The sequence below is a fragment of the Haemorhous mexicanus genome, chromosome 2 (genome assembly GCF_027477595.1).
Source record: "Haemorhous mexicanus isolate bHaeMex1 chromosome 2, bHaeMex1.pri, whole genome shotgun sequence".
In the NCBI taxonomy this organism is placed as follows: Eukaryota; Metazoa; Chordata; class Aves; order Passeriformes; family Fringillidae; genus Haemorhous; species Haemorhous mexicanus.
This window is the reverse complement of record NC_082342.1, coordinates 122,637,690-122,664,829: the sequence shown is the minus strand read 5'-3', so window position 1 is coordinate 122,664,829 and position 27,140 is coordinate 122,637,690. Positions and strand designations below refer to the sequence as shown.

The 27,140-nt window shown below is 65.9% G+C and overlaps 4 protein-coding genes across 9 annotated transcripts; 3 read left to right on the top strand and 1 right to left on the bottom strand.

The window, feature by feature from the left end:
• Nucleotides 1-14: 14 nt before the first annotated feature.
• LOC132324178 (F-box/WD repeat-containing protein 7-like) lies at nucleotides 15-6,798 on the top strand. The gene is made up of 13 exons (XM_059840270.1): nucleotides 15-144; nucleotides 1,242-1,421; nucleotides 1,745-2,059; nucleotides 2,431-2,513; nucleotides 2,844-2,982; nucleotides 3,287-3,421; nucleotides 3,509-3,632; nucleotides 3,713-3,849; nucleotides 4,510-4,623; nucleotides 4,831-5,012; nucleotides 5,120-5,345; nucleotides 5,909-6,119; nucleotides 6,361-6,798. Exons 2-13 carry the CDS (start codon nucleotides 1,326-1,328, stop codon nucleotides 6,627-6,629), a joined length of 2,031 nt encoding a protein of 676 aa, XP_059696253.1. The 5' UTR covers nucleotides 15-144; nucleotides 1,242-1,325; the 3' UTR covers nucleotides 6,630-6,798.
• Nucleotides 6,799-7,205: 407 nt separating this feature from the next.
• TIMM10B (translocase of inner mitochondrial membrane 10B) lies at nucleotides 7,206-8,239 on the bottom strand. Its single transcript, XM_059840277.1, has 3 exons — nucleotides 8,106-8,239; nucleotides 7,757-7,852; nucleotides 7,206-7,679 (listed from the first exon to the last, which is right to left on the bottom strand). The coding sequence occupies exons 1-3, from the start codon at nucleotides 8,142-8,144 to the stop codon at nucleotides 7,473-7,475; spliced, it is 342 nt and encodes a 113-aa protein (XP_059696260.1). The 5' UTR covers nucleotides 8,145-8,239; the 3' UTR covers nucleotides 7,206-7,472.
• Nucleotides 8,240-8,243: 4 nt separating this feature from the next.
• On the top strand, nucleotides 8,244-13,821 carry ARFIP2 (ADP ribosylation factor interacting protein 2). Of its 3 annotated transcripts, none has more exons than XM_059840273.1 (9): nucleotides 8,244-8,333; nucleotides 9,213-9,320; nucleotides 9,413-9,521; nucleotides 10,401-10,511; nucleotides 11,034-11,149; nucleotides 11,265-11,486; nucleotides 11,849-12,006; nucleotides 12,086-12,260; nucleotides 12,597-13,821. In XM_059840273.1, exons 2-9 carry the CDS (start codon nucleotides 9,222-9,224, stop codon nucleotides 12,750-12,752), a joined length of 1,146 nt encoding a protein of 381 aa, XP_059696256.1. In that variant the 5' UTR covers nucleotides 8,244-8,333; nucleotides 9,213-9,221; the 3' UTR covers nucleotides 12,753-13,821. The 3 variants fall into 3 exon arrangements, with proteins under 3 accessions (XP_059696256.1, XP_059696257.1, XP_059696259.1); XM_059840276.1 differs by lacking the exon at nucleotides 8,244-8,333 and adding an exon at nucleotides 8,844-8,869; XM_059840274.1 differs by lacking the exon at nucleotides 10,401-10,511.
• A 435-nt stretch (nucleotides 13,822-14,256) lies between these two features.
• Nucleotides 14,257-25,416, top strand: TRIM3 (tripartite motif containing 3). Of its 4 annotated transcripts, XM_059840266.1 has the most exons (14): nucleotides 14,257-14,517; nucleotides 15,132-15,285; nucleotides 17,118-17,259; nucleotides 19,067-19,301; nucleotides 19,664-19,824; nucleotides 20,074-20,254; nucleotides 20,606-21,329; nucleotides 21,515-21,618; nucleotides 21,695-21,796; nucleotides 21,959-22,126; nucleotides 22,213-22,381; nucleotides 23,067-23,137; nucleotides 23,222-23,362; nucleotides 24,755-25,416. In XM_059840266.1, exons 3-14 carry the CDS (start codon nucleotides 17,132-17,134, stop codon nucleotides 24,905-24,907), a joined length of 2,337 nt encoding a protein of 778 aa, XP_059696249.1. In that variant the 5' UTR covers nucleotides 14,257-14,517; nucleotides 15,132-15,285; nucleotides 17,118-17,131; the 3' UTR covers nucleotides 24,908-25,416. The 4 variants fall into 4 exon arrangements, with proteins under 4 accessions (XP_059696249.1, XP_059696252.1, XP_059696250.1 ...); XM_059840269.1 differs by lacking the exon at nucleotides 21,695-21,796; XM_059840267.1 differs by lacking the exons at nucleotides 14,257-14,517; nucleotides 15,132-15,285 and adding an exon at nucleotides 15,995-16,146.
• Nucleotides 25,417-27,140: the final 1,724 nt, after the last annotated feature.

Here is a 27,140-nt window from a genome sequence, read left to right as displayed (position 1 = left end):
GTCGGGCCTGCGCGGCGGCAGCGCCCGGGACCGGTACCGGGATGTCGGGGCCGGGCCCCGCCGGGGCCAAGCTCGACATCAACCGCGCCGGCGTGGCAGAGCTGGAGGGGGCCCTTAGCGGCATCGGCCGCCGCCGCGCCCGCGGTATCGTCCGCAAGAGAGAGGTGCGGGGTGGGGGGGGAGCGGCGGGGACGGCACCCCGCGCTGAGCCACCGGGGCCGGGACCCCGAGGCCGGGCGGCCGTGGCAGGGGCCGCGGGAGGAGTGCGGGGGCGACAGCGCTGTTTCCGTGCTAATAGCCGGGGCAGGTGGGGGGCCGGGATCCCCGAGTCCCGCCCCGAGCCCACGGAGCCGGGCGAGCGTAGCCGCCCCCGGTGCTGCCGGGTCCCGGCAGCGCCCCGAGCCCTGGCGGGGAACCGGGGGAACGGGACTGGCCCCGCGCCCCGACGGCTTCCGAGCGCCGTCACAGGCGATGGTGGGGCGCGACTGTGCGGCGAGCGGTGCCCCGGCCGGGAGCGGAGGGAGCGGCGCCGCGGGCCCCAGCCCGGCGGGCGCGGCAGCGGCAGCCGTGCCCTGGTGCCGCAGGGATGGGCAGCGCCGCGGCCGGGCTAGGCACGGCTGGGAGCGCTTGGCGTGTTTGGGGCTCAAAGAGGAGGTGGAGGGGTGGATGTCCGGGTGCTGTGGACACATACGCTCCGTAGTACCGGGAGGCGGCAGGGCAGAAAGCGGTGATTCAAAGGCCGGGTGGTCTGGAGCTGGGCCTGTCCCGGGCAGTGCTGCTATTGCGGCCCTTTGTGGGGAGCAGCAGCAGTACCGTCAAACGAGCCCTGCCGGGTCAGAAGGGCCAGTCGGGCCCTTCCCAGGCTGCGCTGGTTGTCTGTCCAGTCCTGCCCCGGGACAGCCCGGCCTGCCGGGTTCCTCCCATGGCAGGCGCTCTGGGAGCCGTGCAGAGCGACGGCAGGCAGCTGATCCCAGGTCGGGGCCGGGCAGTGCCCGGAGTCCCGCGGGACCGTGGGTGCCTCACATGTGTGTATCTGCATGTGTCCAGCTGTTCCCCTGCCCTGGAGCTGCGGCCTTGCTCCCCATCCTGCTCATCTGGGGGGCACAGTGCTCCTGCCCCAGCTGGCAGCTTTGGGCTGCTGCTCCCCTCTCACAGCGCTGACTCTTCTCCGCGGGGCCGCTTCGGCAGGGGGCTCTGGGAGCAGGAGGGATTCTGGGCAGGGCTGACTTCCCTCTGTGCAGGAGCTGAAGGGCTTCACTTGCTTGGATGACCTGCTTCACGTCAAGGGCATTACCACACGCATCCTGGAGCTCAACAGCCAGCGCATGACATGCCGGCGGTGCCCCGGCCCCGAGGGGCCCCCACGGGCCAGCCCCACTTCCCTGGGGGACAGTGAGGAGCACAGGGCTCCTGCAGCACAGGTAGGTGCAGAAGGGTTCCTGCTGCCAAGTGCAAGGACGAGGGAGGAGGTCTGGCTCTGGGAGGCGTAGGAGGAGCTTGTGTCAAGCAGACAGAGCTGGAGAATTGTGGAGGAGCTCGTGGTTGTGGTTGCCCTGCAGCCCCCACAGTGCTGTTGGGTGGAGCCCCTGTGCTGCAGGGCCCTGGCTCTCACTGGCAGCTGTCCAGCAGCCCTCCCAGGCCCTGCCCCACTCCTGGTCTCCAGAAGGAGACTGGAGGTCTCTCCAAGGCTCTGCTCCAAGGCTGGTGCAGTGTCAGCCTTGCTCCCTGCTTTTTCCCTGCTCAGGTGGTGGCTGAGGAGGAGGAAGAGGAGGAGGAGGAGGCGCCAGGGCCCTGGGAGCCAGAGCGCCCCTGGAAGGGTACCCCCAGGTCCGGAGCAGACCCTGATGGTTCTCGGGGGCGGGGACCACAGGAGCCCCCCAGGTCCAACAGGGAGGAGGAGGAGGAAGAAGAGGAGGAGGAGGAGGAGGAAGGGAGCTGCTGCAGCGAGGAGGGGGAAGACAGCAGCAACGTATACCTGTACTACACGCTGGGAGAGCGGTGGATCGACTACCTGCAGCGCACTGGGGACGGGGGCCTGCTGCGGCACCTGCGCCCCAAGGTGCCCAGGGGCTGGGGTTCCATGGGTCCTGGCTGCTGGGGCTGGGGAAAGAGATGCTGCCCCAGTCTCCCATGCAGACCCCTGCCCTTCATGGGGGTCCTTGATCATAGGGTGGGGAAAGGAGGTGCTGCCCTGGTCCCCAGCCCTGGTGCAGCCCCCCTCCCTGTGTGGGGGTCCTTTGTTGCTGTATGGACCCTGAAGGGAGAAAGTGGGAGCAGGTGGGGGTCTGCCCCATAGCTCTGGGCAGGGGGCCTGCAGGGGTAGGTTCTGGGTGGTGGCCTGTAGGGGTCTGCCAGGATCAGCTGTGGGCAGGGGGTCTGCAGGAGTCTGTCTGGGTTTCTCCAGCCACTCCAACCTGCTGTGTCCCACAGATGAAGCGGAAGTCAGAGAATGGGCCGGATGGCCGGGCCTTGTCCCCTGGGAAGAAGCTGTGCAAGGGCTCTGACTATGCCAGGTGAGGGGCAGGGGGGCTCTGAGTGCAGCTGGTGAAGGGTGTTCTGTGTGCTGGGGCAACACATAGCTCCTGCTGCTGAGGATGGTGGAGCCACTTGGGTTGGGCAGGGGTTGGCCCAGGGAGATCCAGCAGTTGCCTGTCTGCTGAGCAGGCCAGGCTGCGTGTCTGGACAAGGGGTCATCAGGATGGGAGCAAGGAGAAGGTGACAGTGGGGTGGAGCTCCCACTGGCAGGAGCCAGTTCCAAGAGGCTCTGGAGCACTGTGGCCCAGAGCAGTGCTGGCATGTGCCAGCTGTGCCATGGCCTCACCTGTGCCTGGTGTTTCCCTCAGGACACTGGGTCCCTGTACACCCAGCCCCACGACCACCTTTGGGGACCTGCGCAATGCCAAGGTGGGGCAGGCTCGGCGCCGGCGCATCCCCTCGGTGGCCCCCCCACCTGAGCTACAGGACTGGCTCCGCACCTTCCAGGTATGGCTCACCTGGTAGCTCCAGGCAGCCTGGGTATGATGGGAGGGAGCTAACCCTGAGGGATCCCTACGATGGGCAGGGATTGGGCCCACAGTGGATTTTGGGTAGTTTTGCTTGTGTGAGGAAACACAAAGGAGGTTTCAGCCCTGGCTAGGTGTGGTGTCACCTGTCACACAGCACCTGTGGCCCACCCAACTCCCACCTGCCTCAGGCTCCTGGCCTGGGACAAGAGGCCTGGCTGCCAGGGCTGTGGCTGGGCTAGCTGGGGACACAGAGCCAGGGGTCACTGGGGGTCCCCCTGCAGCGCTGGAGCGGCCCCGAGAAGCTGCTGGCCCTGGATGAGCTCATTGACCGCTGCGAGCCAGCACAGATCAAGTACATGATGCAGGTCATCGAGCCCCAGTTCCAGCGGGACTTCATCTCCCTGCTGCCCAAGGAGGTGAGTGAAGCTTGGGGACCAGGGCCTGGCCTGGCCTGGCCTGACATCCCCCCCGGTGACCCCTCTGTGACCCTTATTCCCCTACAGCTGGCCCTGTATGTCTTGTCTTTCCTGGAGCCACGGGACCTGCTCCGTGCCGCCCAGACTTGCCGCTACTGGAGGGTCCTGGCCGAGGACAATCTGCTCTGGAGGGAGAAGTGCCGTGAGGAAGGTGAGGGTCCTCCTGGGTGGCGGCTGAGGGGCCACCCCAGGCTTGACCCAGGTGAGGCAGTGCTGTGTTGTCCCGTGCAGGGATCGAGGAGCCCCTACACCTGCGGAAGCGGCGCCTGCTCAGCCCTGGATTCATGTACAGCCCCTGGAAATTTGCCTTCCTGCGCCAGCACCGCATCGACATGAACTGGCGCAGCGGGGAGCTGCGGCCTCCCAAGGTGGGTCTGGGTGTCCCTGGGGACAGGCTCCTGGAAGCTGTGGTCCCCAAGGTGAGCCTGGGAGTGCCCCTGCCAGGGGCAGACCCTGGAGAGCTGAAGGGCTGGTGGGGGGTCCCTCTGGGGACAGACCCCAGGTCACTGATATGAGGAAGCTGGTACAGGATCTGCCATGGGGGTCAGATCCGGCTTGCTCAGAGGAGTGAGGGCAGCAGAAATGAGGTTTCCTGAGCCTGGAGAAGGGGGTCCCTTCCTTTGTCCCTGTCCAAGGCCCCAGCTGCAGCCAGCTCCAGCACCCAGGGAAGGTACAGAGTCACAGGGTTCAACTGTGTTCTGTGCAGGGTCTCAGGACCCTGGTGATCTCTCTCTGGGGGTCCCTCCTGCCCCTAGGCAGAGTCCTCACCATCCCTTCTCTTGCTGCTGGGTTCCTGAGCCCCCCACTCCCTATTCTCCTGTAACACCTGCCCCTGCAGCAGCTGTCAGACACACCACACACCCTAACTCTGCTGCTCTGCAGAAGCATCAGGGGCTGCAGGTGATTTGGAGACCCGTCTGCCTTTCCTCCCCACAGCTCCCGCTGCCTTCCCACTGCTCATGGTGTTGAGGGGGTCCTGCTGGCTGGGGGGACCACACTGCCCCCCACACACCCCTGTACTCCCACAGGTACTGAAGGGCCATGATGACCATGTGATCACCTGCCTGCAGTTCTGTGGGAATCGCATAGTAAGCGGCTCTGATGACAACACGCTCAAAGTGTGGTCAGCTGTCACAGGGGAGGTGAGTGTGGCATTGTCACCGGTGCCACAGGGGTTTAGGGCAGGGACCATCTCCCTGTGCTGGGCACAGGTGGGGCTACGCTCTGACTCCTGGGGTCAGTTTGGGCTCTTTATGACAAGGACACGGAGTTGTGTTGGTCCTCTGTGCTGTTTCAGGGGCGGGGAGGTGTGAGAGGCTCACCTGTCCCTCATGTCCTGTTCCCCACAGTGTGTGCAGACGCTGGTGGGCCACACTGGGGGGGTTTGGTCCTCCCAGATGAGGGACAGCATTGTCATCAGTGGCTCCACTGACCGCACACTGAAGGTGTGGAACGCTGACAGCGGCGAGTGCGTGCACACGCTGTACGGACACACCTCCACCGTGCGCTGCATGCACCTGCACGGCAACAGGTACAGCAGGGGCCGTGGTGCTGGGCGAGGGGGGATATCCATGGGGCTGGGGCTGCTTACCCCAGGCTGCCCTGGCAGCTGGGCCCCAGGTGTCCCCTCATCTGCAGGGTGGTGAGTGGCTCCCGGGATGCCACGCTGCGGCTCTGGGACATCGAGACAGGGCAGTGCCTGCACGTGCTGATGGGCCACGTGGCAGCCGTGCGCTGCGTCCAGTATGACGGCAACAAGGTGGTCAGTGGTGCCTACGACTACACGGTCAAGGTGTGGGATCCCGAGAGTGAGAGCTGCACCCACACACTGCAGGGGCACACCAACCGTGTCTACTCTCTGCAGGTATGGCCCCGCACACATCCCCTCCTGCTGCTTCCCCCTCCCAACTCACCTGCCCTCCTGCTCCCTCAGGTACAACCTCGCAGGTACAACCTGCCTTCCTGCTGGCTTGCCCTATCGCTCCCCTGCCTTCCAGTCATGGGCACAAGCTGTGCCAAAGATCCCACATGTGCTGTAGGGACATCTAGGCTGTGCCTGTGTCATGCAAGGCCCTGTGAGCTTTGCGGGGACATGTGTGCCCTGAAGGGGATGTATCTGCCCTGCAAGGACACATGGACCATGTTTGTGTCCTGTGGGGACAGTCTCTGCCCCCCTGCCCCCACTTCCCACACACACATGCTGTGGACACAAACACTCCTCCATGCCCCTTCCCTGGAGCATTTCTACAGTCCAAAAAGCCAAGAGATGTGTGAGCCTGTCTCATCTGCTGAACTGGTGTCTCTGGTGGTGGTGCTGGAACTGGGGGTGCTGTATCCCAAACCAGGGGATGCCAGAGCTGTGAGCTGCACCCCAAACCAGGGACACTCCTGTCCTTGGTACTGAGCTGGACCCCTTCTCTGTGGCAGTTTGATGGGACACACATTGTGAGCGGATCCCTGGACACATCAATCCGCGTGTGGGATGTGGAGAGTGGGAACTGCCTGCACACACTCATGGGGCACCAGTCCCTCACCAGTGGGATGGAGCTGCGCGACAACATCCTCGTGTCCGGCAACGCCGACTCCACTGTCAAGATCTGGGACATCAAGACGGGGCAGTGCCTGCAGACACTGCAGGGTGAGAGGGGATTCCTCACCCTTGGGGGCAGCAGGGAGTTCCCTGCACCAGGGGCTTGGAAGGGGCAGCTCTCTCCCTTGGGGGGTGGGTGGGAGGGAGCTCCTTGCCCTTGGGCCTGGGTTGGCTGTGAGCTGCCAGTGGACTGAGTCGTGTGTGTGTCCCTGAGGAGCCAGGGCTGGGTGGCTCTGCGGTGCCGTGTCACACAGCAGTGGGTGTGATGCTCACCGGTGCCTCCCCATAGGCCCCAGCAAGCACCAGAGCGCCGTCACCTGCCTGCAGTTCAGCTCCAAGTTCGTGGTGACCAGCTCGGACGATGGGACGGTGAAGCTGTGGGACCTGAAGACAGGGGAGTTTGTGCGGAACCTGGTGGCCCTGGAGAGCGGCGGCTCCGGGGGGGTGGTGTGGCGCATCCGTGCCTCCAACACAAAGCTGGTGTGCGCCGTGGGCAGCCGCAATGGCACCGAGGAGACCAAGCTGCTGGTGCTGGACTTTGACGTGGACCTGAAGTGACCCCGGCCAGCCCAGGGGTCCCGCAGGAGGGGTGGCCCCGGCGCAGGCGCTGGCCCCCGCGGGCAGGACAGAGGGGAGGCCGGGCCGGGCCTTATTTATATGCGCGGGAGTGCCCGGCCGGGCTGCAGGAGCATGTTTTGTACACAGAATATATCAATTTATTTCTGTACTGGGGCTAGTGCTTACCTCCCCAAAGCCCTGTCCTGGGCCCGCAGCTGACACCCTCTGCCCAAGGGCTGTAGCGGGGAGAGAAGAGGGCAGGCTCTCCCAGGGACCACACACACACACACACACACACCCTTAGCTGGTGGGTACTGGCCTGGCAGCACCTGACATCTACTCCCCCTTGCCCCCTCACACTGCCCTGAGTGGCTGCTCTGCCCCCATCAGGTGTAGTGAGAATGTTCAGGGCCCCACAGTGTCCCGGTGATCACAGTGCACCTGCCGGGAAAGGTTTGTCTCACATCTAGGTGCAATTCCCTGAATTCCCAGTTGTGCCATGGGCTCCCCCCAGCACAGCCCAGAGGAAACAGAGGCCAGGGTTCTGGTGCCCTCCCCACGTGTCACACTAAGACATTACTGTGAAAATGTTTTATTGGTACTCACAGTCCACTTCCCAGAAATCCACAACCAGGAGGGCTAGGGCGGCCTTCCCCCTGTTCCTATGCCCCCCATCTCTGGTGCCCGGCACAGCCCAGCCGCTGCTCGGGGCTCCCGGGGCCCAGCGCAATGCTGCTCCAGCCTGGGGCTCCATGCAGCAAGGATGCAGCCGCTCCGGCCGGTACAGGGCCGGGCTGCTGCCAGTCGCGTCCGACGGCCGCGGAGAGCTGCGGCCAGCTGCTGCTACGTGCCGGCAGCAGGAGCGCCTTCCGAGGGCTCCGCGGGGCCCGGCGCCGGCTCAGGGGAGGCCGGCGGTCCGGATGGCCCCGCTGGAGCCCCGTGCTCGGCGGCGCGGCGCTGCAGCAGCGCCGGCACCAGCCCCACGTAGGCGCCCATCAGGCGGTGGTTGGCGCGGACCAGCCTGGCGGCGCAGCTGTCCAGGCACGACTCCTGCGGGGGACAGGGCGTCAGGGGGCGGCGGACACCCGGTCTGCGGTCCCCGGCTGTGGGCCCCGTGCCCCGCTCACCTCGCGGCCCGTGAGCAGCCGGTAGTTGAGGTTGCAGACACAGTGGCGGAAGCAGAGCTCGGTCATGCGGTTGTAGACCAGCAGGAAGTCCCGCAGCTGGGGAGCAGGCGCGGGTCACACCAGGTGGACCGGTCCGGGACCCCCCGCGAGTCCCGGCGTGCCCCCCGGCCAGCCCGAGACGCCCGGGTCCCTTCCAGGGCCCCGCCGGTTCTCCCGCGAACCCGGCACCTCAAGGTCCCATGGCCGGGACACGCCGGGACGCGCCACCCCACCGACAGCCCCGGCACCACACATGACGGCCTCGGGGGACACGCCGCCCCCAGCCCCCCGCCCCCGGCCCGAGGCTCACGCTGCGGAGCTGCTGCCGGTGCTCGGCCGCCGGGTCCATCCCGGGCCCTGGCCGGGCCCGGTCCCGGTCCCTCCGCGCCCGCGGGACCACCCGCCGAACTCCCAGCACGTCACTTCCGCTCGGCTCAGAGATGACGCCACTTCCGGGCCCTTGACGCCACTTTCGGCGCGTCCGGGCCGAGGCGGAGCGGGAGCGGCGCGGGGGGGGCCCGGCGGGGCCGGGGCGCAGGTGGGGCCGGGGGCGGACCGGGCAGGCCGGACTGGGTGAACGGCCGCGGGGCCGGTGGAACCGGGCCGGGAGAGCCCCGGAAGCGAGGCTGGGGCCGCCGCCGCCCTCTGGGGCCGGTTCCGGCAGGAGCGGTCCCCGGGGGTTCCCTCGGAGGTCGGTCCTGTCCCGGGGCCTTGCCGTGCGTGGCTGCGGACGGGTCCGTTCCGACGCTGCCCCCGTCAGCTGGAGGCTGTGGGGCTGCGGGGCTGTTCTCCGGCGAGGATGGCCCTGGGCGGTGACGGTCTCTGCCCGCGGGGTTCGACCCTAGAGCTGGGCCGGCCCTGTGCCCGCCGGGGAGGGGACAGGTCGCGGGTAACGGGTTCTCGGGAGCCCGCCCCGGGCCCCGCCTGCTGTGGAATGTGCCCGGACCGGTCCGGGCGCAGCGGGGCCCCCCCGCTCTCCTGCGGACGTGGCTCCGGGCGCCCTCCTGGCCGGAGCCGTGCTGGGAGCCGCCAGCGCCGCTGTCCCAGGCAGAGTCTTCGGGGATCCCCGGCGGGGTTTGTGAGCGGGAGCACGGCGTTCGGCCCGAGGGGAGGGGGGGCCCGGGAGTTCTGGGCGCGATGGAGTGAGAGCCACGGTGGGGTCGGCGCCTCTGGGATGTGCCACCCTGCGGGTCCGTTCTGGGAGCCAGGGGTGTCCCGGGGGGCGGCCGAGCCGGGCTGGGCAGCGGCTGCCGGAGGCCCTGCGCAGGGGGCAGCCTCTGCTCGGTGCCAGCAGCTGCCGATGTGGGCCCTTCCCTGCGCTGTAGCCTCCTGCTGTCCCAGCACGGCCCCGCGGGTGCTGCTGGTGCCCTGGCCGGGTGGGGGTCCTGGCCCCAGCACCACATCTGTGTCCCTGCAGGCCCTGAGGATGTCGGACGGGATCCTGAGCAAGGCAGCCACCATGGAGATCCCCATCAGCAGCAATGGGGACACCAGCAGCTTGCCTGAGGACGATGGCCTTGAGCAGGTCCAGGGCTTGGGAACCCCGGGGGTGTTTGGGGCTGTCCCAAGGCTGTGCTGTCTCTGCATCTCAGCCCCCTGTGCTCCTGTGTCCCTCAGGACCTGCAGCAGGTGATGGTGTCGGGACCCAACCTGAACGAGACCAGCATCGTGTCAGGCGGCTACGGGGGCACAGCCGAGGGCATCATCCCCACGGGCACCATCAAAGGTACTGGGGCTGCCTTTGGAGGGAGTGGGACCATCGTGGGACAGACAGAGGGGTCAGCTCCCCTCAGTGCCCCTGACTCATGACACAAGGCTGTGCCACGGCCTAGCCGGGGTGTCTCCTGGGGGGGCTTGGGTTCTGTGCGGGGGCAGCGTGTGGGGCTGTGTGCTGATGGCAGAGCAGGGCCTGCTGCCCCAGCTCCCCTCTCCCTGGGCTGGGTTGCTCCCCTATCACAGGGTGGGGTCTCTGCTGGGAATTTCCATCCCCTTGGTCGGGACATCCCCGTGGGATTCTGAGTCTCTGCTGTGCTGGAGGATTCCAGGTCTGTCCTGGTCCCTCTGGAGTGGGAGCTCTGGAGTGTGCTGGGGATGATGGGGAAGGCAGGAGGCCCTGAGCCCACACCCTCCTGACCCCTTCTTGCTGTCCCAGCGAGGCCAGCTGGGCTCTGCATCCCGGGAGACCTGGCACCACTGTCCTTGTTCCAAGCAGACCTCTCCCTGATGGTCCCCCCAGGGCTTGAGGAAGCTCCGTATGGGCAGAGAGGGCGAGTGCACGTGTGTGTGCTTCCCCGGAGCACCACTGCTGCTGGCCCGGTGTCCCTGTGTCTCTGTGTCCCCGTGACACCAGGCCTACCCAGCCCTTGAGGTGCAGGGATTCCTGCCCAGGGCCGGGGGGGTGGTTCCTGGGCTGGGGGAGTCCATCTGTGTGGCTGTAGCCATGTCTCTGGGTTCCAATGCTCACCTGCTGCCGTCGCTCTCCCGCTGCCGCCCGCCCGCGCACTCGTCCCTGTCCCCTGCCCCCCGTCCCCTCTGCCCTGGCTACCCCACTGTCCCATGCCCTCTGCCCCCACCCTGTCCTGCCCCACCCTGCTCGGCCCCGCAGCCCCCCCGTTTCCAGGCTCTCTTGTCCACCCTCACCCCCCCCGAGGACCGTCGGTGCCCCCCAGCGCGCCCGCTGCCCGCAGGATGGCCAGCCCGGCCGCGGCTCCCGCAGGTACGGTGCCCCTCGCTCCGCCCCGGGCGTCCCGTGGCTCTGGGGGCCCGGGCCTCCCGAGGGACATTGGTAAGAGTCCCTGTGGCGACTGTGTCATGGCCAGAGCCTGGTGCTGGTGCTGATCCTTGTGCTGGGACAGAGGACAGCGCTGGTGGGCCCAGGGACTCAGAGGTGGGTCCTGGCCAGGGGGGCCCACTCTGCCCCTGAGCCTACCTGAGGGGCTCCCAGTGCTGCTGGGCAGTGTTCCCCCTGTGTCCAGCCTGGTGAGGGTAGTCAGCAGGATGGGGCAGGGCTTGGTGCAAGTAGAAATGGCTGGGCTGGGGTCTGTGCCCTTGTGTGGGACCCTCAGGGGGGCTGGCAGGTGCAGGGTCCTCACTAGGATGCCTGTGCTGGGCATATGCCCAGAACTGGGCATGCTGCTGTGAAAACAGCAGCTCCAGGACAAGGCTGGGGCTGCCTGGTCACCATGGCTGCTGCCCTCCTGGAGCTGGTGCCAGGTTCCTATCCCTGTCCCTGTGCTAGGCCCTGGGCTGCACCCACCACCCCCTGGACCCCCAGCTGGTGGAGAGGAGGTCGTGCGTGGCATTGCCGTTGAGAAGTTTGACATTGTCAAAAAGTGGGGAATCAACACCTACAAGGTGAGGGGTGAGGGGACACCGGCAGGCCTTCCTGCCTCATCCCAAGAGCAGCTGCTCTCAGAGGGGTTTGGGAGACTCACATGTGTCTTTGGGCCCCCGGCTCCCTCTGCTGCAGTGCACCAAGCAGCTGCTCTCGGAGCGGTTCGGCCGGGGGTCCCGCACAGTGGACCTGGAGCTGGAGACCCAGATTGAGCTGCTGCGGGAGACCAAGCGCAAGTACGAGAGTGTCCTGCACCTGGCACGGGCACTCACGGCCCACCTCTACAGCCTCGTGCAGACCCAGCATGCCCTGGGCGACGCCTTTGCTGATCTCAGCCAGAAATCCCCCGAGCTCCAGGTGTGCCAGGGCTAGGGTGACACTGGAGTGAGGGCAGGGACACCTGGACACCAGGGCTGGGGGAGGATGGGGAGTGCCAGGATTTGGAGGGGGCAACTGGACACTAGGGCTGGGGGAGGGCAGGGGTAGCTGGGGCTTGACGTTGGGGTTGTGGGGGTCAGGACTTGGGGGTTCACACTTGCACACCAGGGCAGAAACGCAATCTGCACAAGAGTGGATGTTGCGCTGGTGCTGGGCTTGGTGGTGCTGTGTCATGGTTGGCCTCGGTGGTCTCAGGGGGCTTTTCCCCCAGCATCCTTGATGGAGGGGAGTAGGGACGGGATCCGTGGCCCGTCACTGTGCCCCCATCCCTCTGTCCCCAGGAAGAGTTTGGGTACAATGCAGAGACACAGAAGCTGCTGTGCAAGAATGGGGAGACGCTGCTGGGCGCTGTCAACTTCTTTGTGTCCAGCATCAACACCCTGGTCAACAAGACCATGGAGGACACGCTCATGACAGTCAAGCAGTACGAGACAGCCAGGTGGGACAGGGAGCTCGGGGGGCTCAGGGCTCCTGGGGAGGCCTGGAGGCAGGTCAGTGATGGCAGGGGTGCTGTGCAGGTTGGAGTATGACGCGTACCGCACGGACCTGGAGGAGCTGAGCATGGGCCCGCGGGACGCCGGCGCCGTGAGCCGCCTGGACGCCGCCCAGAGCCAGTTCCAGAGCCACAAGGACAAGTACGAGAAGCTGCGGGCGGACGTGGCCATCAAGCTCAAATTCTTAGAGGAGAACAAGGTGGGTGCAGGGACGGGAGGTGTGGAGCAGGAATGGGGGCACAGGAATGGGAGATGCAAGACAGAGGTGGGGCATGCAGAGGTGGGGCACATGAGGAGGGGTGTTTGGGACAGGGATGGTGGGGAAGTGCAAGGATAGGAGGGACAGGGATGGGGTCCCTGCAGGGATTTGACAGCCACGTTGGATTTGTCACTCAAGGACACGAATTGGGTGGAACAGGCAGTGCAGAGGGGGGGGAGAGGTGGCACTGGGGGGGCTTCAGAGGGCTTTCCAACCCCGTTTCTGCGTTGCTGGGGTGGGCTCAGGCCCCCCTAGTCATGATCCCTCCCCCCCCAGATCAAGGTGATGCACAAGCAACTGCTGCTGTTCCACAATGCCATCTCTGCATACTTTGCTGGGAACCAGCAGCAGCTTGAGCAGACCCTCAAGCAGTTCAACATCAAGCTCAAGACCCCCGGCGCTGAGAAGCCCTCCTGGCTGGAGGAGCAATGAGCCCCCTGTGCCCCCCCGGATGGAGGAGCACACATGGACCTCAGTTGTGGCCAGGGGCTCGTGGGGACCACAGCCCAGGCCTGGTCTCGGATGGGGGGGCCACCAGGCTTGGGGAGCTGCCAGTGGGCTGGGTCCCCCCTCATCCCACAGCCCCTCCTCAGGGCAGGGTGCAGCAGCTCCTCAGCACAGACCCCACACAGCAGACAGCTGGAGCCCCCCCTGCCCCTGACACTCCCAAGGGGGCTCACTGGGCTGCTGCCCCCAGACACCCCACTCACCTTGGGGTGAGCCAGGACCTTCCACTGTCCCCCCTCTGCCTCCCCGGGGCAGGATGAGGGTGCATCCCTCCCAAGCCCACTGCCAGCTTCCACCCAGGGAGCCCCCTGCCCTTTGGCAAAGTGGAGGTGGTTGGGGGCAGCACTGGCACAGCCAGGCCCCCCCTGTGTTGGGGAGGGGCTGTGGGGCTGCACCTGGCACCCAGGGGGCTCCTGCTCTGTCCGCCAGTGCCAGGGACACCCCAGCCCCCTCCAGGCCATTCACAGGTGTTTCCAGCCTGGCTGCTCATGCACTCCTGATTCACAGGGGGCTGCACCCCCAAAGACCCCCCTGCTTCCCCGGGGCTGTGGCATCCTGGGCTGGGCTGGTGAGGAGTCCCTGTGCCCTGCTGCTAGTGGCAGCGGGGAGTTGCTGGCCAGGCACAGGTCCCCTGGAACCCTGGGAGAGGACAGGGGGCTCCAAGCAGGGACCAAACGTCAATGGAGGCACAGGGGGTGCACGTGTGTCCATGCATGTCTGTGTGCAGGCACACCCGTGTCCCGGGACTGGGGCACCTGTGCTGCACACGGGGGGCTGGGGTCCTGGCCAGGGTCCACCCCCACCCCATGAGGGGCCCCCCGCCTACCCCCGCACTTGGGCACTTTCTCCTGAGACAAAACTGTTGGTTTTTCTTGCTCATTAATTTAACTCATAATTTAATGTCGGGATTCGACTTCCCCCTGCCCCGCCCTGGTGACGGTCTGACCCCCCAAGCCCCTGACTTCTGTAAAACCCCAATAAATGGTACAGATCAGCGTGTGCCGAGCTACAGCGGGACAAGGAGGGGCTGCACCCTGCGGGCTGGGGCTGCCAGGGTGGGTGGGAGATGGGGGCACGAGCCCCACAAGGGTGAGGACTCTGATGGAGTCCTAGGGCAAAGGGGACTGGCTGCCCTAGGCTCAGAAGGGGAATGAGCTGGAGCACGGGAGAGATGGCTCTGGGGGGCGAGCAAGGGGCCTGGGGGGACCCTGGTCACTTGTGTCTGGCAAGGGGCACCACCCCTTGCTCCAGCCCCATGGCACCAGCATGAACTAGGACCAGGTGGGAGTAAATGGGGACAGGATGGAGGGTACCGCAGCAGGAGGCTAGGTGGGATCGGCCTGGGGTTCCTGGCACCATCACCACTGTCCCACTGATGGCACTGAGAGCTCGGGAGTCCCACATAATGGACTTCCCCATTGGTGGGCTGGTGACATCCAGTGCCCTCCATCACCCTTCAACCTATTCCTACTCTAGGAATTGGATTTGTCCAATTGCTGCTCCCCTGGGGCTCCTGGACACCCCCAGGACACTCCCTTCAGAAGATTCCCAGCCCCCCCTGAACCTTCCTCCTGGACACCCTCTCCCTCTGTCCCGGCCCCCTGGAACACTGAAACCCTCCCATGGAGTCCTGCCGTTTCCCAGACGTGGATGTGGGCAATCCCTGGCCATGCTGAGCTGCTGGGCTCAGGTGGGTGTCTGCCCCCAAGGGATGAGGGCTGTTCCCAGACACCTGCTCTGTGCCCCCAGGCCCATCCACCAGGTTCTGGAGGACACTGGGGAAGGAGTGGGGAGGAGGAGCCCCTGGAGGTGAGGGTGGAGGGCCAGAGGAGGTCCTTGGTGGAGGGGAGCCCATGTGATGCTCCTGTGCTGCAGATGTCCCAGCAGCTGATGCCCGTGGTGCTGCAGGTGCCCGTGGGACATGTGGAGCCTCAGCCACCCACTGCTGCTTCTGGTGATGCTGGCTGGGAGTGGGGGCTCCTGGGGGTGGGTCCCGTGTTTCAGGGCAGGTCACCCCCTGTTACCCTCATCATCATCCTTGCTCCCGGGGCACTGTGATGCCTGCACAACCAGGTCTGGCCTGGCTGCGGAACCTTCCAGACACTGAGGCCAAGGTGGAGGATCAGGGGACCATGCTGGGGCCTTCATGTGGATTGGGACAGATTTATTGGGGGGCTGGTTCATGGCAGAGCTCTGGCTCTATCCTGGAGCTGATGGGTCTCCCTGATGGGTCCCCAAATGTGCTGGGCTGGGTCAGCACCTTCCTGTCCCTGTGGCCATCATCCCCCCCATGGCCCACTACAGCAGTGACCTGGCTGGGGATAGTGGCACCTCCTCTGCACCCCTGGAGCTCCAGCTCTGCTGGGATGCTGTGTCCAAGAAGGTGTGCTCACTGCCTACCTGTGTCACCCAAAGGAGGCTGCCAGGAGCTGCTGGAATTCCCGGGAAGCTGCAGCAGGTGGGCTCAATGCCATGTCCTGAACGGTGGGGGGGGCACTAGCTGAGGGTGGTGATGGTGATGACGGGAGTCCCACGTGGAGGAGGAGCTGTGGCAGCTGGCAGGTGGAAAGATGTGTGGACTCCCTACAAACTGAGGGGCTGGGGCAGGCCTACTGGGCTCTGGTTTTATTCCTATCCCCCCCTTTATAAACCCCTTTGTAGCTGGCTTGTACCTCCTTTATACCACACCTCTATAACCCCTATGTTAACCCCACTTTTTACGTGTACATCCCCCTCGCCCCCCTTTATACCCACCTGTTCGCCTTGATCTTCCCTTTATTCCCCCTTTTATATTCTTCCTATTTCCCAATTTATACCACCCGTCACCCCATGCTCGGTAACGCCCCGCCATGCCCCCACCCACCAGTGTATGCCCACATTCCCCAGTCCTGTTCCCCCTCCAATTTGGGGTCAGCCCCTCCAAATTCGGGGTTGGGATGTGGTTGCCGTGGCAACAGCCGGGTACCCCTGGATGCGCGGAGCCCCCCCCAGCTGCAGAGCCACAGCCCAGGCGAGACCACTGACGCTGGAGGGGGGGCTGAGGGGTCACTTTGCACACTTTCCCACCGGACCCTCCCCACGAGCCCCCCAGTCGGGGGCGGCAACGCGTTCTGCGGCGACGCCTCGCCACCGCGAGTGCGGTGTCCTCGGGGGCGGGTTCCGTGGAACGGGGAGGCGGTGGCGCGTTCCACCTCCCCCTCCGGAGCGCGCTTGGTGCCGCCCGGCCCGGCCGCCTCCCTGTCGCATCCCGGGCCGGGGCCGAGGATGCGCCGTGGGGTCCCGCGGCGCGCGCGGGAGCGAGGAGGGGGCTGCGGGGGGGGTGAGTGCGGCCGGGCCGCGGGGGCGGCCCCGGGACCGGGCCAGGCCGGGCGCGGTGGGGGGGACACCGCGGGGAGGGGGTGTGAGGGGCGGGGGGCGGGATGGCCGCGGGCAGGGCCCCCCGGGCCCCGCGGGCCGCGGGACCCCCGGGCCCCGCCGTGCCCCGGTGCCGCGGGGGGGGGGGGCGGTGCCACACAATGGCGGCCGGGGCGGGGCCGCGGCCTGGAGCGCGGAGCCGCCGCAGCGCCGTGAGCGGGGCCGGGGGACACAGGGCGGTGGGGCACGGGGCTGCGGGGGTCAGTGCGGCACAGGGGACGGGGGTGAGGAATGTCCCACGGGACAGGGGCTTGGGTCGGTGCCGCGGTCTCAGGAGAAGGTGGCGGCGGTGGGGTGTGCCCCTGGGGCAGGAGGGCGGGTGCTGTGGGTGCCCTGTCGGTGCCCTGTGGCGATTCCTTACCATGGATGGGGCCGGCTGCCGCGGGGCCAAGGAGAGGGGGCTGTGGGGGCAGTGGGTTCCGAGGGGCAGGCGGTAGGTGGGGCAGGGCAGTGCCGGGGGACACGGCGGTGTGTGAGGCTCTGGGGGTCATGTGCGCGGTGGGACGCAGGGGGAGTCCCCCGTGTGCCCCACAAGGTGTCTGTGGGGCAGGGCCTGCGGGATGCCTTGGGCTGGGGGTTGTGGGTGCCCCGGGGTGCTGAGCCCTCATGGCACAGGGTGAGTGTCCGTTTTGGCCCTCTGTGGGGCTGTGGGGCACTGTGGGTTCAGTGGTGGGCTGTAGGGTGCCGTGTAGTGCCTCCCAAGCATTTAAATTACCCCCACTCTCAGGCTGAGGGTCTGCCATGACCCACCACGAGCCCGTGGGGCGGGTGGGGGCTGTCTGGCGCCGTGCGTTGGGGCTGGGAGTGGCCGTGGGGTGCCGGCAGCCCCGTGGGGTGCTGCAGGGTGCGTGCCCTTCACTGTGGTGTGCCTCCCAGGCTGAGGAGCCACCATGGCCCGCCATGAGCCCGCCAGCCCGGTGGTGCGGCAGATTGACCAGCAGTTCCTGATCTGCAGCATCTGCCTCGACCGCTACTGCAACCCCAAGGTGCTGCCCTGCCTGCACACCTTCTGCGAGAGGTGGGACCTCCCGAACCCGCTCTGAGCCCCCTGCATCCTCCCAAACCCCATCCCTGCCTGCACGGTGTCTGTGAGAGATGGGACCCCCTGAACCCCTCCTGGGCTCCCCCTGCACCCCCTGAACCCAATCCCTGCCTTCACACCTCCTGTGAGAGGTGGGACCCCTCATTACACTTCCTCCCTGCATCCCACTGCACCCCCGGTGTACCCTCTGTGCCTGGCATCCACTCTCCATCCCCACCGTGTCTCTGAGCACCCCTACACCCCTCCCATGCCCTCTGCACCCCGCCAGCATCCATCCCCAGCACATCCCCACCGTGCCCTGGGCCCCCTGCACCCCACTGAGTCCTGGCTGCAGCACTGCCACTGCGACCCTCCAAATGCACCCCCATGTCCTTACTGCCCCCCTGCACCCCCCAGCCTGCTCTGCCCCTCCAGCATCCATCCCTCTGCCCTCCAGTGCACCCAGCCCCCTCTGCCTTGCTGCATCCCCCCGCGTCCCTGAGCCTGTGCCCCAGCCCTGCTGGCTGCACCCCCAGTGTGCCCCACTGCACCCCCTAAACCCTCAGTGTGAGCAGAGCCCCCCTCAGCCCCCACTGGTGGTGAGCCAGGCCCCCCTGCACTCCCTGCCCTCCCCAGTGAGAGATGGGGTCAAGCCTCCTGTGCCCTCAGAGGTGGGGGCTGGGACCCCCCTGCATCCCATGGCGGGGCTGGGACCCCCGGCCCTCCACACCCCACTTCTTTGGGAGGGCTGCACAGCCCCCGAGATCCCCCGAGTGTGGGTGCTGGGGGCACCATGGCTGGGTCCCCAAGTGGGGGTGTCTTGTTGCTGATGGCCCCCTCTCTCTGTGCTCCCAGAGCCCTCTGGTCCTGCTCCATCCATCCATCCATCCATCTATCCATCCATCCATCCATCCGTCCATCCATCCATCCATCCATCTATCTATCCATCTCCCCAGGGGCACTGGCATTTCTACCCCTTGTCCATCCTGTCCATCTGTCTGACTGCCCACTCCCCTGCCGCTCTCCCACCTGGTGTGACACCACATAGCCCTCCTGTCTGTCTGTCCATCTGTGTCTCCCATCCTCGTGTGACACTGCGCAGCCCTCCCATGTGACTGTCCGTCTGTCCTCCTCCTGCACCCCAGTGTGACACTGCAACTCTGCCATCTTGTCCATCTGTCCCCTGGTTTGTCTGTCCCTCCCACCCTGTTCTCACACCCCGGTGTTCCACCACACAGCCCCCATGTCTGTCTGTCCATCTCTCCCCCTGCTCTCTGCCTGCGCCCCAACCCTTCAGTCTGTCTTGCTGCCCCCCTCTCGCTGTGTTCCTCATCACCCTGTCTGTCCATCCTGCTGCTCCTGTCCCACTGTCACTGTGTGCAGCCCCCCTGTCCATCCATCTGTCCCCAGGCCTATCCACGTGCCCTTGTCCTGCACCCTGACCTTTGAGTTCATCTGTCTGTCCCCCTCTCTACTGCCCCCAATCCTAGGTGGCACATTCACACTTCTGTCCCTCCCTCAACCTGCCTGTCCACTCCCCCGTCTCCCTGTCCATCCGTCTGTCCCTTCAACCCCCTGTTCTGCCCCTACTGCTATCCCACATCCCCCATCCCAGAGGGTCCTGTCTCCCCATCCATCCCCTGATCTGTCCCCCTGTGGTCCCTATATCTGGTCCCACATGCCCCCACAGCCCCCATTTCTGTCCCTGCCCCCTTCATGTCCTGGCCCAGTCTGTCCCTGCCATGCCCCGTGTGACCCCTGACCCCAGTGGCTCCCGTGACCCCCGTGACCCCTGTGACCCCAGGTGTCTGCAGAACTACATTCCGGCCCAGAGCCTGTCCCTGTCGTGCCCCGTGTGCCGCCAGACCTCGATCCTGCCCGAGCGGGGGGTCCCGGCGCTGCCCAACAACTTCTTCATCACCAACCTGATGGAAGTGCTGCAGCGGGACCCCGACCCCCGCGGGGCCCCCCCTGCACCCCTGCCCCCCCTGGGCGCCGCCACCGGGCAGCCACTCTGCTGCCCGAACCACGAGGGAAAGGTGGGGCCCGGGGGCTTGGGACGGGCTGGGGGGCCCACACTGTGCTCTGGGGGCTCAGGGGGTCTGGGGGCTGCAGGGACCTGGGGGGCTGCAGGTGTGGGGGGGCTAGGGAGGTCCCGAGGGCTGATGTGACTCAGGGGGACTGGGGACCTGCAGGAGCTGGTAAAGCTTTAGGAGGGCTGGGATCTGGGGAAGGCTAAGGCAGTCTGTGAGGGTCAAGAGGGTGAGGGGGGCTGCAGGCCTTGGAGAAAGGATCCAGAGAGGGTCTGGGGAGGCTGTGTGGACCCAGGAGGTGATTTGGGGTGGGCTGTAGGGTCCTGTGGGCCGAGGTGTGGGGCAGCAGGTGAGCGCAAGTGTGGCAGGTGATGGAGTTCTACTGCGAGCCCTGCGAGACGGCCATGTGCCGGGAGTGCACGGAGGGGGAGCGGCGGGAGCACCGGGACCACCGCACCGTGCCGCTGCGTGACGTGCTGGAGCAGCACAAGGCAGCCCTGCAGCACCAGCTCGACGCTGTGCGTGCCAGGTACGGGGACAGGGGTTGCTGGGGGTCCCCTTGGCCCCACTCCCACTGGTATCAGTACCAGCTTGATGCCCCCCACACACAGGACAGAGGGAGGGTGTCGTGGGTACTGTGGGGTTTGAGGGCTCAGGGAGTGCCCATGTCCTCCTTCTGCAGAATACCACAGCTGGATGAGGGTGCTGTGGGGGGTTTCAGGGTTCAGGTGGGGTGGGTGGGGGTTGGGGACTTCAGGGGGTCCCCTTGTCTCCCCAGGCTCCCACAGCTGGCAGCAGCTGTGGGGCTGGTAGCTGAGATCAGCCGGCAGCTGGGGCAGCGCCGGGCCGAGGCCGAGGCAGAGATCGGGAGCAGCTTCGAGGAGCTGGAGGCAGCGCTGCGGCAGCGGCGGGAGGTGCTGCTGCGCGACCTGGAGGCCACCTGTGCTGCCAAGCAGCAGGTAACACACTGGGGCTCTGTGCCCTTCACCAGCCCTTCCTGGGAGGGTGTGTGGGTACCCCAGCCATACCCCAGTGCCAGTGGCCCAGCCGGTGCAACAGCTGGGGTCCCAGTGCAGCACCAAGCGTTGGGGTTGTGGCCATGGCTGCGGTGCAGGTGGGGGAGCAGGCAGAGCCTTGGTTAGGGGTGCTGGGTGTGGGGGTCCCACACGGACACCACAGAGACGTGCCGTCCCCACAGGATGCATGGAGGCGCAGCTGGAGGTGCTGCGGCAGGGCCAGGATGTGGTTCAAGTGTGGGTGATGGCACCAGGGTCGCACCTGGTGCCACAGGTGATGTCCTGGTTGCGCAGGTGCTGGAGGCGCAGCTGGAGGTGCTGCGGCAGGGCCAGGAGAGCATCCTGAGCAGCTGCGCGTTCACAGAGCAGGCTCTGCACCACGGCTCAGCCACGGAGGTGCTGCTGGTGCAGAAGCAGATGGGTGAGCGGCTGCGGGAGCTGGCGGCGCGGCCCTTCCCTGAGCACCCACACGAGAACGCGCAGCTCGAGTTCCACGCCGAGCCTGAGGGGCTGCGCCGCTCCATCCAGAACCTGGGCGCACTGCTGACCACCAGTGCCACGGCACACACCACGGTGGCCACGGGCGAGGGGCTGCGCCAGGCCGTGGTGGGGCAGCCCTGCTCGCTCAGCGTCACCACCAAGGACAAGGACGGGGTGCTGGTGCGCAGCGGCGGCGCCCGCCTGCGCTTCGCCGTGACGGGCCCTGACGGCGCCGCGGCCGAGGCTGAGGTGCAGGACAACCGCAACGGCACCTACGAGCTGGTGTACACGCCGCGCACCGAGGGTGACTTTGTGCTGTCCATCCTGCTCTACGGGCAGCCTGTGCGCGGCTCCCCGTTCCGTGCACGCGCCCTGCGCCCCAGCGATGTGCCCCCGTCCCCCGAGGAGGCCAAGCGCCGCGTCAAGTCCCCGGGTGGGGGGCACGTGCGGCAGAAGGCCCTGCGCCGCCCCGCCAGCATGTATGGCAGCGCCAAGCGCAAGGAGAACCCCATCGAGGACGAGCTCATCTTTCGTGTCGGTGAGCAGGGGGTGGGGGGTGTCTTGGGATGATGGGGGGCCCGTTAGGGCTCCCCAGGACGGTGGGGTCTCCCTGGGCTCCTCATGGCTCCCTGGGGTGGCAGGTGCTGGAGGGCCCCAGGGGGTGGCAGGGGGTGGTGAGTGGTCTACTGGGGGCACATGTGCCCCCCTGACTGGTGCCTGCAGGCAGTCGTGGCCGGGAGAAGGGCGAGTTCACCAACCTGCAGGGGATCTCCACATCCAGCGCTGGCCGCATCGTTGTGGCCGACAGCAACAACCAGTGCGTGCAGGTATGGACACCCCTGGGACCTCCAAACCCCCCCAGGACCCCCACTGACTCTTGTTGACCCCCACTGACCCCAACAGCAACAACCAGTGCATGCAGGTATGGACCCCTGGGACCCCCCCTGGGTAACCCTGGATCCCCATGACCCCACTGACCCCATCAGCAGTAACCAGTGTGTGCAGGTACAGTCCCCTCCTGGGATGCCTGGACTGTCCCAGGACCCCCACTGACTCCCCCTGCTCCCCCCTGGCCCCCACAGTGGTTCTCCAATGGAGGGCAGTTTTGGCTGCATTTCAGGGTGTGGGGGTGTTCCCCTGGTTCTCCTGACCCTGCTGCCCTCCCAGGTGTTCAGTAACGAGGGGCAGTTCCGGCTGCGTTTCGGGGTGCGGGGGCGTTCCCCAGGGCAGCTCCAGCGCCCCACGGGGGTCTCAGTGGACACCAATGGTGACATCATTGTGGCCGACTATGACAACCGCTGGGTCAGTGTGTTCTCACCTGAGGGCAAGTTCAAGGTGAGGCCAAGCAGGGCTCTGAGCAGGGAGCCGTGGGGCAGGGGGTGTCCGTGGCACCTCCCAGCCTGACTGTCTGTCCCCCCCAGACAAAGCTGGGTGCGGGGCGGCTGATGGGCCCCAAGGGCGTCGCTGTGGACCGCAACGGGCACATCATCGTGGTGGACAACAAGGCTTGTTGCGTCTTCATCTTCCAGCCCAATGGCAAACTGGTGGCACGGTTTGGCTCCCGCGGCACTGCCGAGCGCCAGTTCGCAGGTATCTCTGGGAACTCCCAGCTGTGAGCCCTTGGGCTCCCCAGGGACCCGGGCAGGCAGGACCGTGTGCCCCACTTTGCTGGGGCACAGGTCCAGGCTGCAGTTCTAGACTGGATTTCTGGAACCAGTTCTGGGCTGTGGGTTCAGATTCTGGGCTCAGGACTTCTGAGCGCTGGCTTGAGTTCTGGGGCTGGACAGGGAGCCAAGATCTTGTTCTGGAGAGCCAGATCTGGTTCTATGTCCAGCACCAAGTTCAGGGCTCTGACCTGGTGATCCAGTTCCAGGTTCTGTCACTGGGTTCTGGTTCGGGACTGAGATCCCAGGCTCTGAGTTCAGGGTTTGGTTCTGGTTCCTAGGCTGGGATGTAGTTCCAGGTTGTGGGTTTGGGTCTGGGTTCTGAGCTGTGTGTCCTAGACTGGGGCACTGGGTTTGGTTCTGGATACAGATTGGGGGTCTGGATTCTAGGTTCAGTTCTGGGCTGGGGCCCTGGGCTGGGATTCTGGCAGTGGCTCCATCCTGGGTGCTCTGAGTTCTGGGCTCTGTCCATGCCTCAGGTCTCTGGGTCCATCCTGGTCCTGCTGTGGGGCCAGGGCTGAACCCCACCATTCCTCTTAGGGCTGAGCCCCCCAGTCCTGGGGATGAGTTCCCTGTGCCCCTTTCAGGCTGAGCCCCCTTTGTCTCCTCAGGACCCCATTTTGTGGCTGTCAACAACAAGAACGAGATTGTGGTGACCGACTTCCACAACCACTCCGTGAAGGTGAGTGCAGCCACAGGCAGGTGCTGAGAGCCCCCTGGTGCTCTGAGGGCTGGGGGGCTGCAGTGACCCCCCTGTGCCCACCAGGTGTACAACGCTGAGGGCGAGTTCCTGTTCAAGTTCGGCTCGCATGGGGAGGGCAACGGGCAGTTCAACGCGCCCACGGGGGTGGCCGTGGACAACAACGGCAACATCATCGTGGCTGACTGGGGCAACAGCCGCATCCAGGTACCACACCTGTGCCCGCACGGACACACGGACACCTGTGCCCGCACGGACACACGGACACCTGTGCCTGCACGGACACAGGGACACCTGTGCCCGCACAGACACGGACACCTGTGCCCGCACGGACACACGGACACCTGTGCCCGCACAGACACGGACACCTGTGCCTGCACGGACACAGGGACAGCTGTGCCTGCATGGACACAGGGACAGCTGTGCCCGCACGGACACAGGGACAGCTGTGCCCGCACAGACACACACACACACCTGTGCCCGCACGGACACACGGACACCTGTGCGCGCACAGACACACACACACACCTGTGCCTGCACGGACACATGGACACCTGTGTGCACACGGACACAGGGACAGCTGTGCCCGCACAGACACACACACACACCTGTGCCTGCACGGACATGGGCACCTGTACCTGCATGGACACACGGAGACCTGTGCCTGCACAGACACCTATGCCCACACAAACACACACACACCTGTGCCTGCACGGACACATGGACACCTGTGCCTGCATGGGCACACACACACACACCTGTGCCTGCATGGACACATGGACACCTGTGCCCGTATGGACACACGGACACCTATGTCTGCACAGACACAGACACCTGTGCCTGCACGGACACATGGACACCTGTGCCTGCATGGGCACACACACACCTGTGCCTGCATACACACCTGTGCCTGCACACCTCTGCCTGCACAGACACACAGACACCTGTGCCTGCACACACACCTGTGCATGCACACACACCTGTACCCACACACACACCTGTGCCTGCACCTGCACACCTGCACCTGCACACCTGTACCTGCACTGACACCTGCACACCTGTACCTGCACACATCCCCCTCCCTGTGCAGCCCAAGGGCGCTCAGCATGCCCCCTCCCCATCCCATCGCTGACCCCACTCCACGTGTGTGCCATGGGGCACCTGCAGGGAACCAGGACACAACTTGGTTTGAGTGAGGGCGGCTGGAGAGGGTTTTGGGTCAATGGGGAAGAGTCTGTGCAGGGTCTGCAGTCAGCTGGGAGGGGTCACACAACTGGGAGCAACAGAGAAGGGTCTCTGGCCAACTGGGAATGGTCCGTGGGGGCCTAGGGTCAGCTGGGAGGAACTGGGAAGAGTTTTGCACCAGGAGCAACTGGGATGGACTGGGAAGGGGTCTGGGGTCACCTGGGAGCAACTGGGAGGGTCTTGGGTTAACTGGAATAGACCTAGGGGGGATCTTGACCACGTGCCCCCACAGGGAGTGCATCCTGCAGGTCCGGGGGCCGTTGGGGCTGGGGGTCCCTGGGCTGTGGGGCCACTGGGGGTCACTGGGGCTGGGTGTCCCTGGGCCGTGGGGCACAGCTGTGTGCACTCCTGCAGGTGTTTGACAGCGCGGGCTCATTCCTGTCCTACATCAACACGGCGGCCGACCCACTGTACGGGCCGCAGGGGCTGGCTCTCACCTCCGACGGCCACGTGGTCGTGGCTGACTCGGGCAACCACTGCTTCAAGGCCTATCGCTACCTGCAGTGACGGGCAGGACTCCGGGCACGGCCACGGGCAGCAGGGAGCCTGCAGCTGCACCAGGCAGCACGGCTGCCCCACGGCCTCGCCTGCCCCCCTAGCGCCATCCTGGCTTCATGTGCACTTTATCCCAGGGGGCAGCCGGACCTGGGGGGTGAGGATGGGTCCCGTGGGGTGGGGGCTGCCTGGGGGTCACGGTCTGGCCCCTCACCCACAGCAGGGCCAGCATCCCACTGTCCCTGCTGACAGGGTTCCCAAGGTGTGGGGGATGTGAGGGGCAGGGAGAGCCGCTGGAAGGGCTTGTGGGGGACTGTGGGGTGGCCAGTCTAGAGCCTCATGCCCCTTGAGGGCTGTCTCCCTCCTCCCAGCTCCCCTCCCCAGCTGTGGGGTGACTGTGTGTGCCTGCTGCCCCACTGCACTGCTGCTCCACAGCTCTGGGGGGCTCCGGGGGCTGTGGGGCAGCTGCCGCACGCTGACAAAACTGTATGTACAAAATAAAGTATTCTGGAAGTACCCTGGCCCATGCTGCCCTGTAGCCCTGCCTGTCCTTCACACACCCTGCCCTACAGCCCCCATGGCCTGTGGGCTCTCCGAGCTGCACTGGACACCCCCAGACAGTGCCAGGCCAGCAGGCACAGGAACGGTGCCTGGAGCTCAGTGGCACCATGGGCGCCTGCCTGGCCTGGGCGTTCTGCCAGCACTGACCCATCTGCAGGGCCAGGGACACACTGGGGGTGGGGTCACGGTTAGACTGATCTGTATTGGGTCAGACTCTTCTGTGCTGGCAGCAGGGTTTGGGTTGGACTGGTCTGTACTTGTACTGGGTCAGACTGGTCTGTACTAGGAGTAGGAACTGGTCCATACTGGTCCATGTACCCAGGAGAAAATGGTCAGTGACCTGCTGAGCCACTCAGACCCCACAGGTCCCTGGGGCCAGTGGACCCCCAGGGATACCACAGTGGCTGTGGAGGGGTCATGGAGCTGCTCTGTCTGGTCCTCACTAACTGGCTATCCCTGGGGGATCCTGGACAGCAGCAGAGCTCACCCAGACCCTGCTCTCATCATGCCCCACCAGCCCCGGGGGTCCCAGGCCCCAGAGGTGGCCAGTGATCCTGTTCCCAAGCAGGGCTGGAGGGAGGATCCAGAGAAGTCCATTCCTGTTCCTGGTCCTGATCATGGGAAGGCCCTAGAACAGATCACCTGTGGGTCCCACAGCATGGGCAGGACAAGCAGGAGATCAGATGCAGCTGGGGGTTGGGAAAGGCAGGTCCTGCCTCACCCACCCAGTCTCCTGGGACAGGGTGACCTGTGGGACAGGTGTGGGTGTGCCTGCCAGAAGCTCAGCAAAGCCTTTGGCACCATCTCCATCTCCCTGGCACTTCACGGAGCACCTGCAACCTGGCTGGGACAGGTGCTCCTTGTTGGGAGCACCTGGCTGAGAGCCAGGCCCAGGGAGGAGTGGGAGTGGGGCCACACAGGGGGCAGGCACTGCTGGGCTCCCCAGGGCTCCGTGCTGGGGCCAGGGCTGTCCCAGAACTGTCAGTGACCTGGATGGAGCCTGGAGTGTGTGCTCAGTGAGCCCGTGGACCGCACACAGCTGGTTGGGATGTGGCTCTGCAGAGGGCAGGAAGGATCCCAGAGGGGTCTGGCCAGGCTGGACTAACGGGCCAAGGCCAACAGTGTGAGGGTCAACAAAGGCAAGTGCTGGGGCTTCTGCCTGGGTCACCACTGTGACACTCCAGACTGGGCAGAGGGGCAGGGGGCTGGAAATGGCCCTGGGGCTGCTGGTCACAGTGGCTGGACATGAGCCCAGGTGTGCCCAGGTGTGCCAGAGGCTGATGGCACCTGGGCTGTGCCAGGGCAGGGATTGTCCCCTGTGCTGGGCACTGTGGACACCTCGAGGGCTGTGCCCAGTTCTGGTCCTGCAGGAGAGACCTGGAGGGGCTGGAGTGTGTCCAGGGCAGGGAACGGAGCTGGGAAGGGGCTGGAGAATTCCTGAGGGAGCTGGGAAGGGGCTGGAGAATTCCTGAGGGAGCTGGGAAGGGGCTGGAGAATTCCTGAGGGAGCTGGGAAGGGGCTGAGCCTGGAGCAAAGGAGGCTCAGGGAGGACCTTCCCAGGAAACAAGTGACAGGACAAGAGGAAACGGCTGCAAGCGGTGCTTGGGGAGGTTCAGGTTGGGCATCAGGAGGAATTTCTTCATGGAGAGGGCTGCCCCATGCTGGAAAGGGCTGTCCAGGGAGG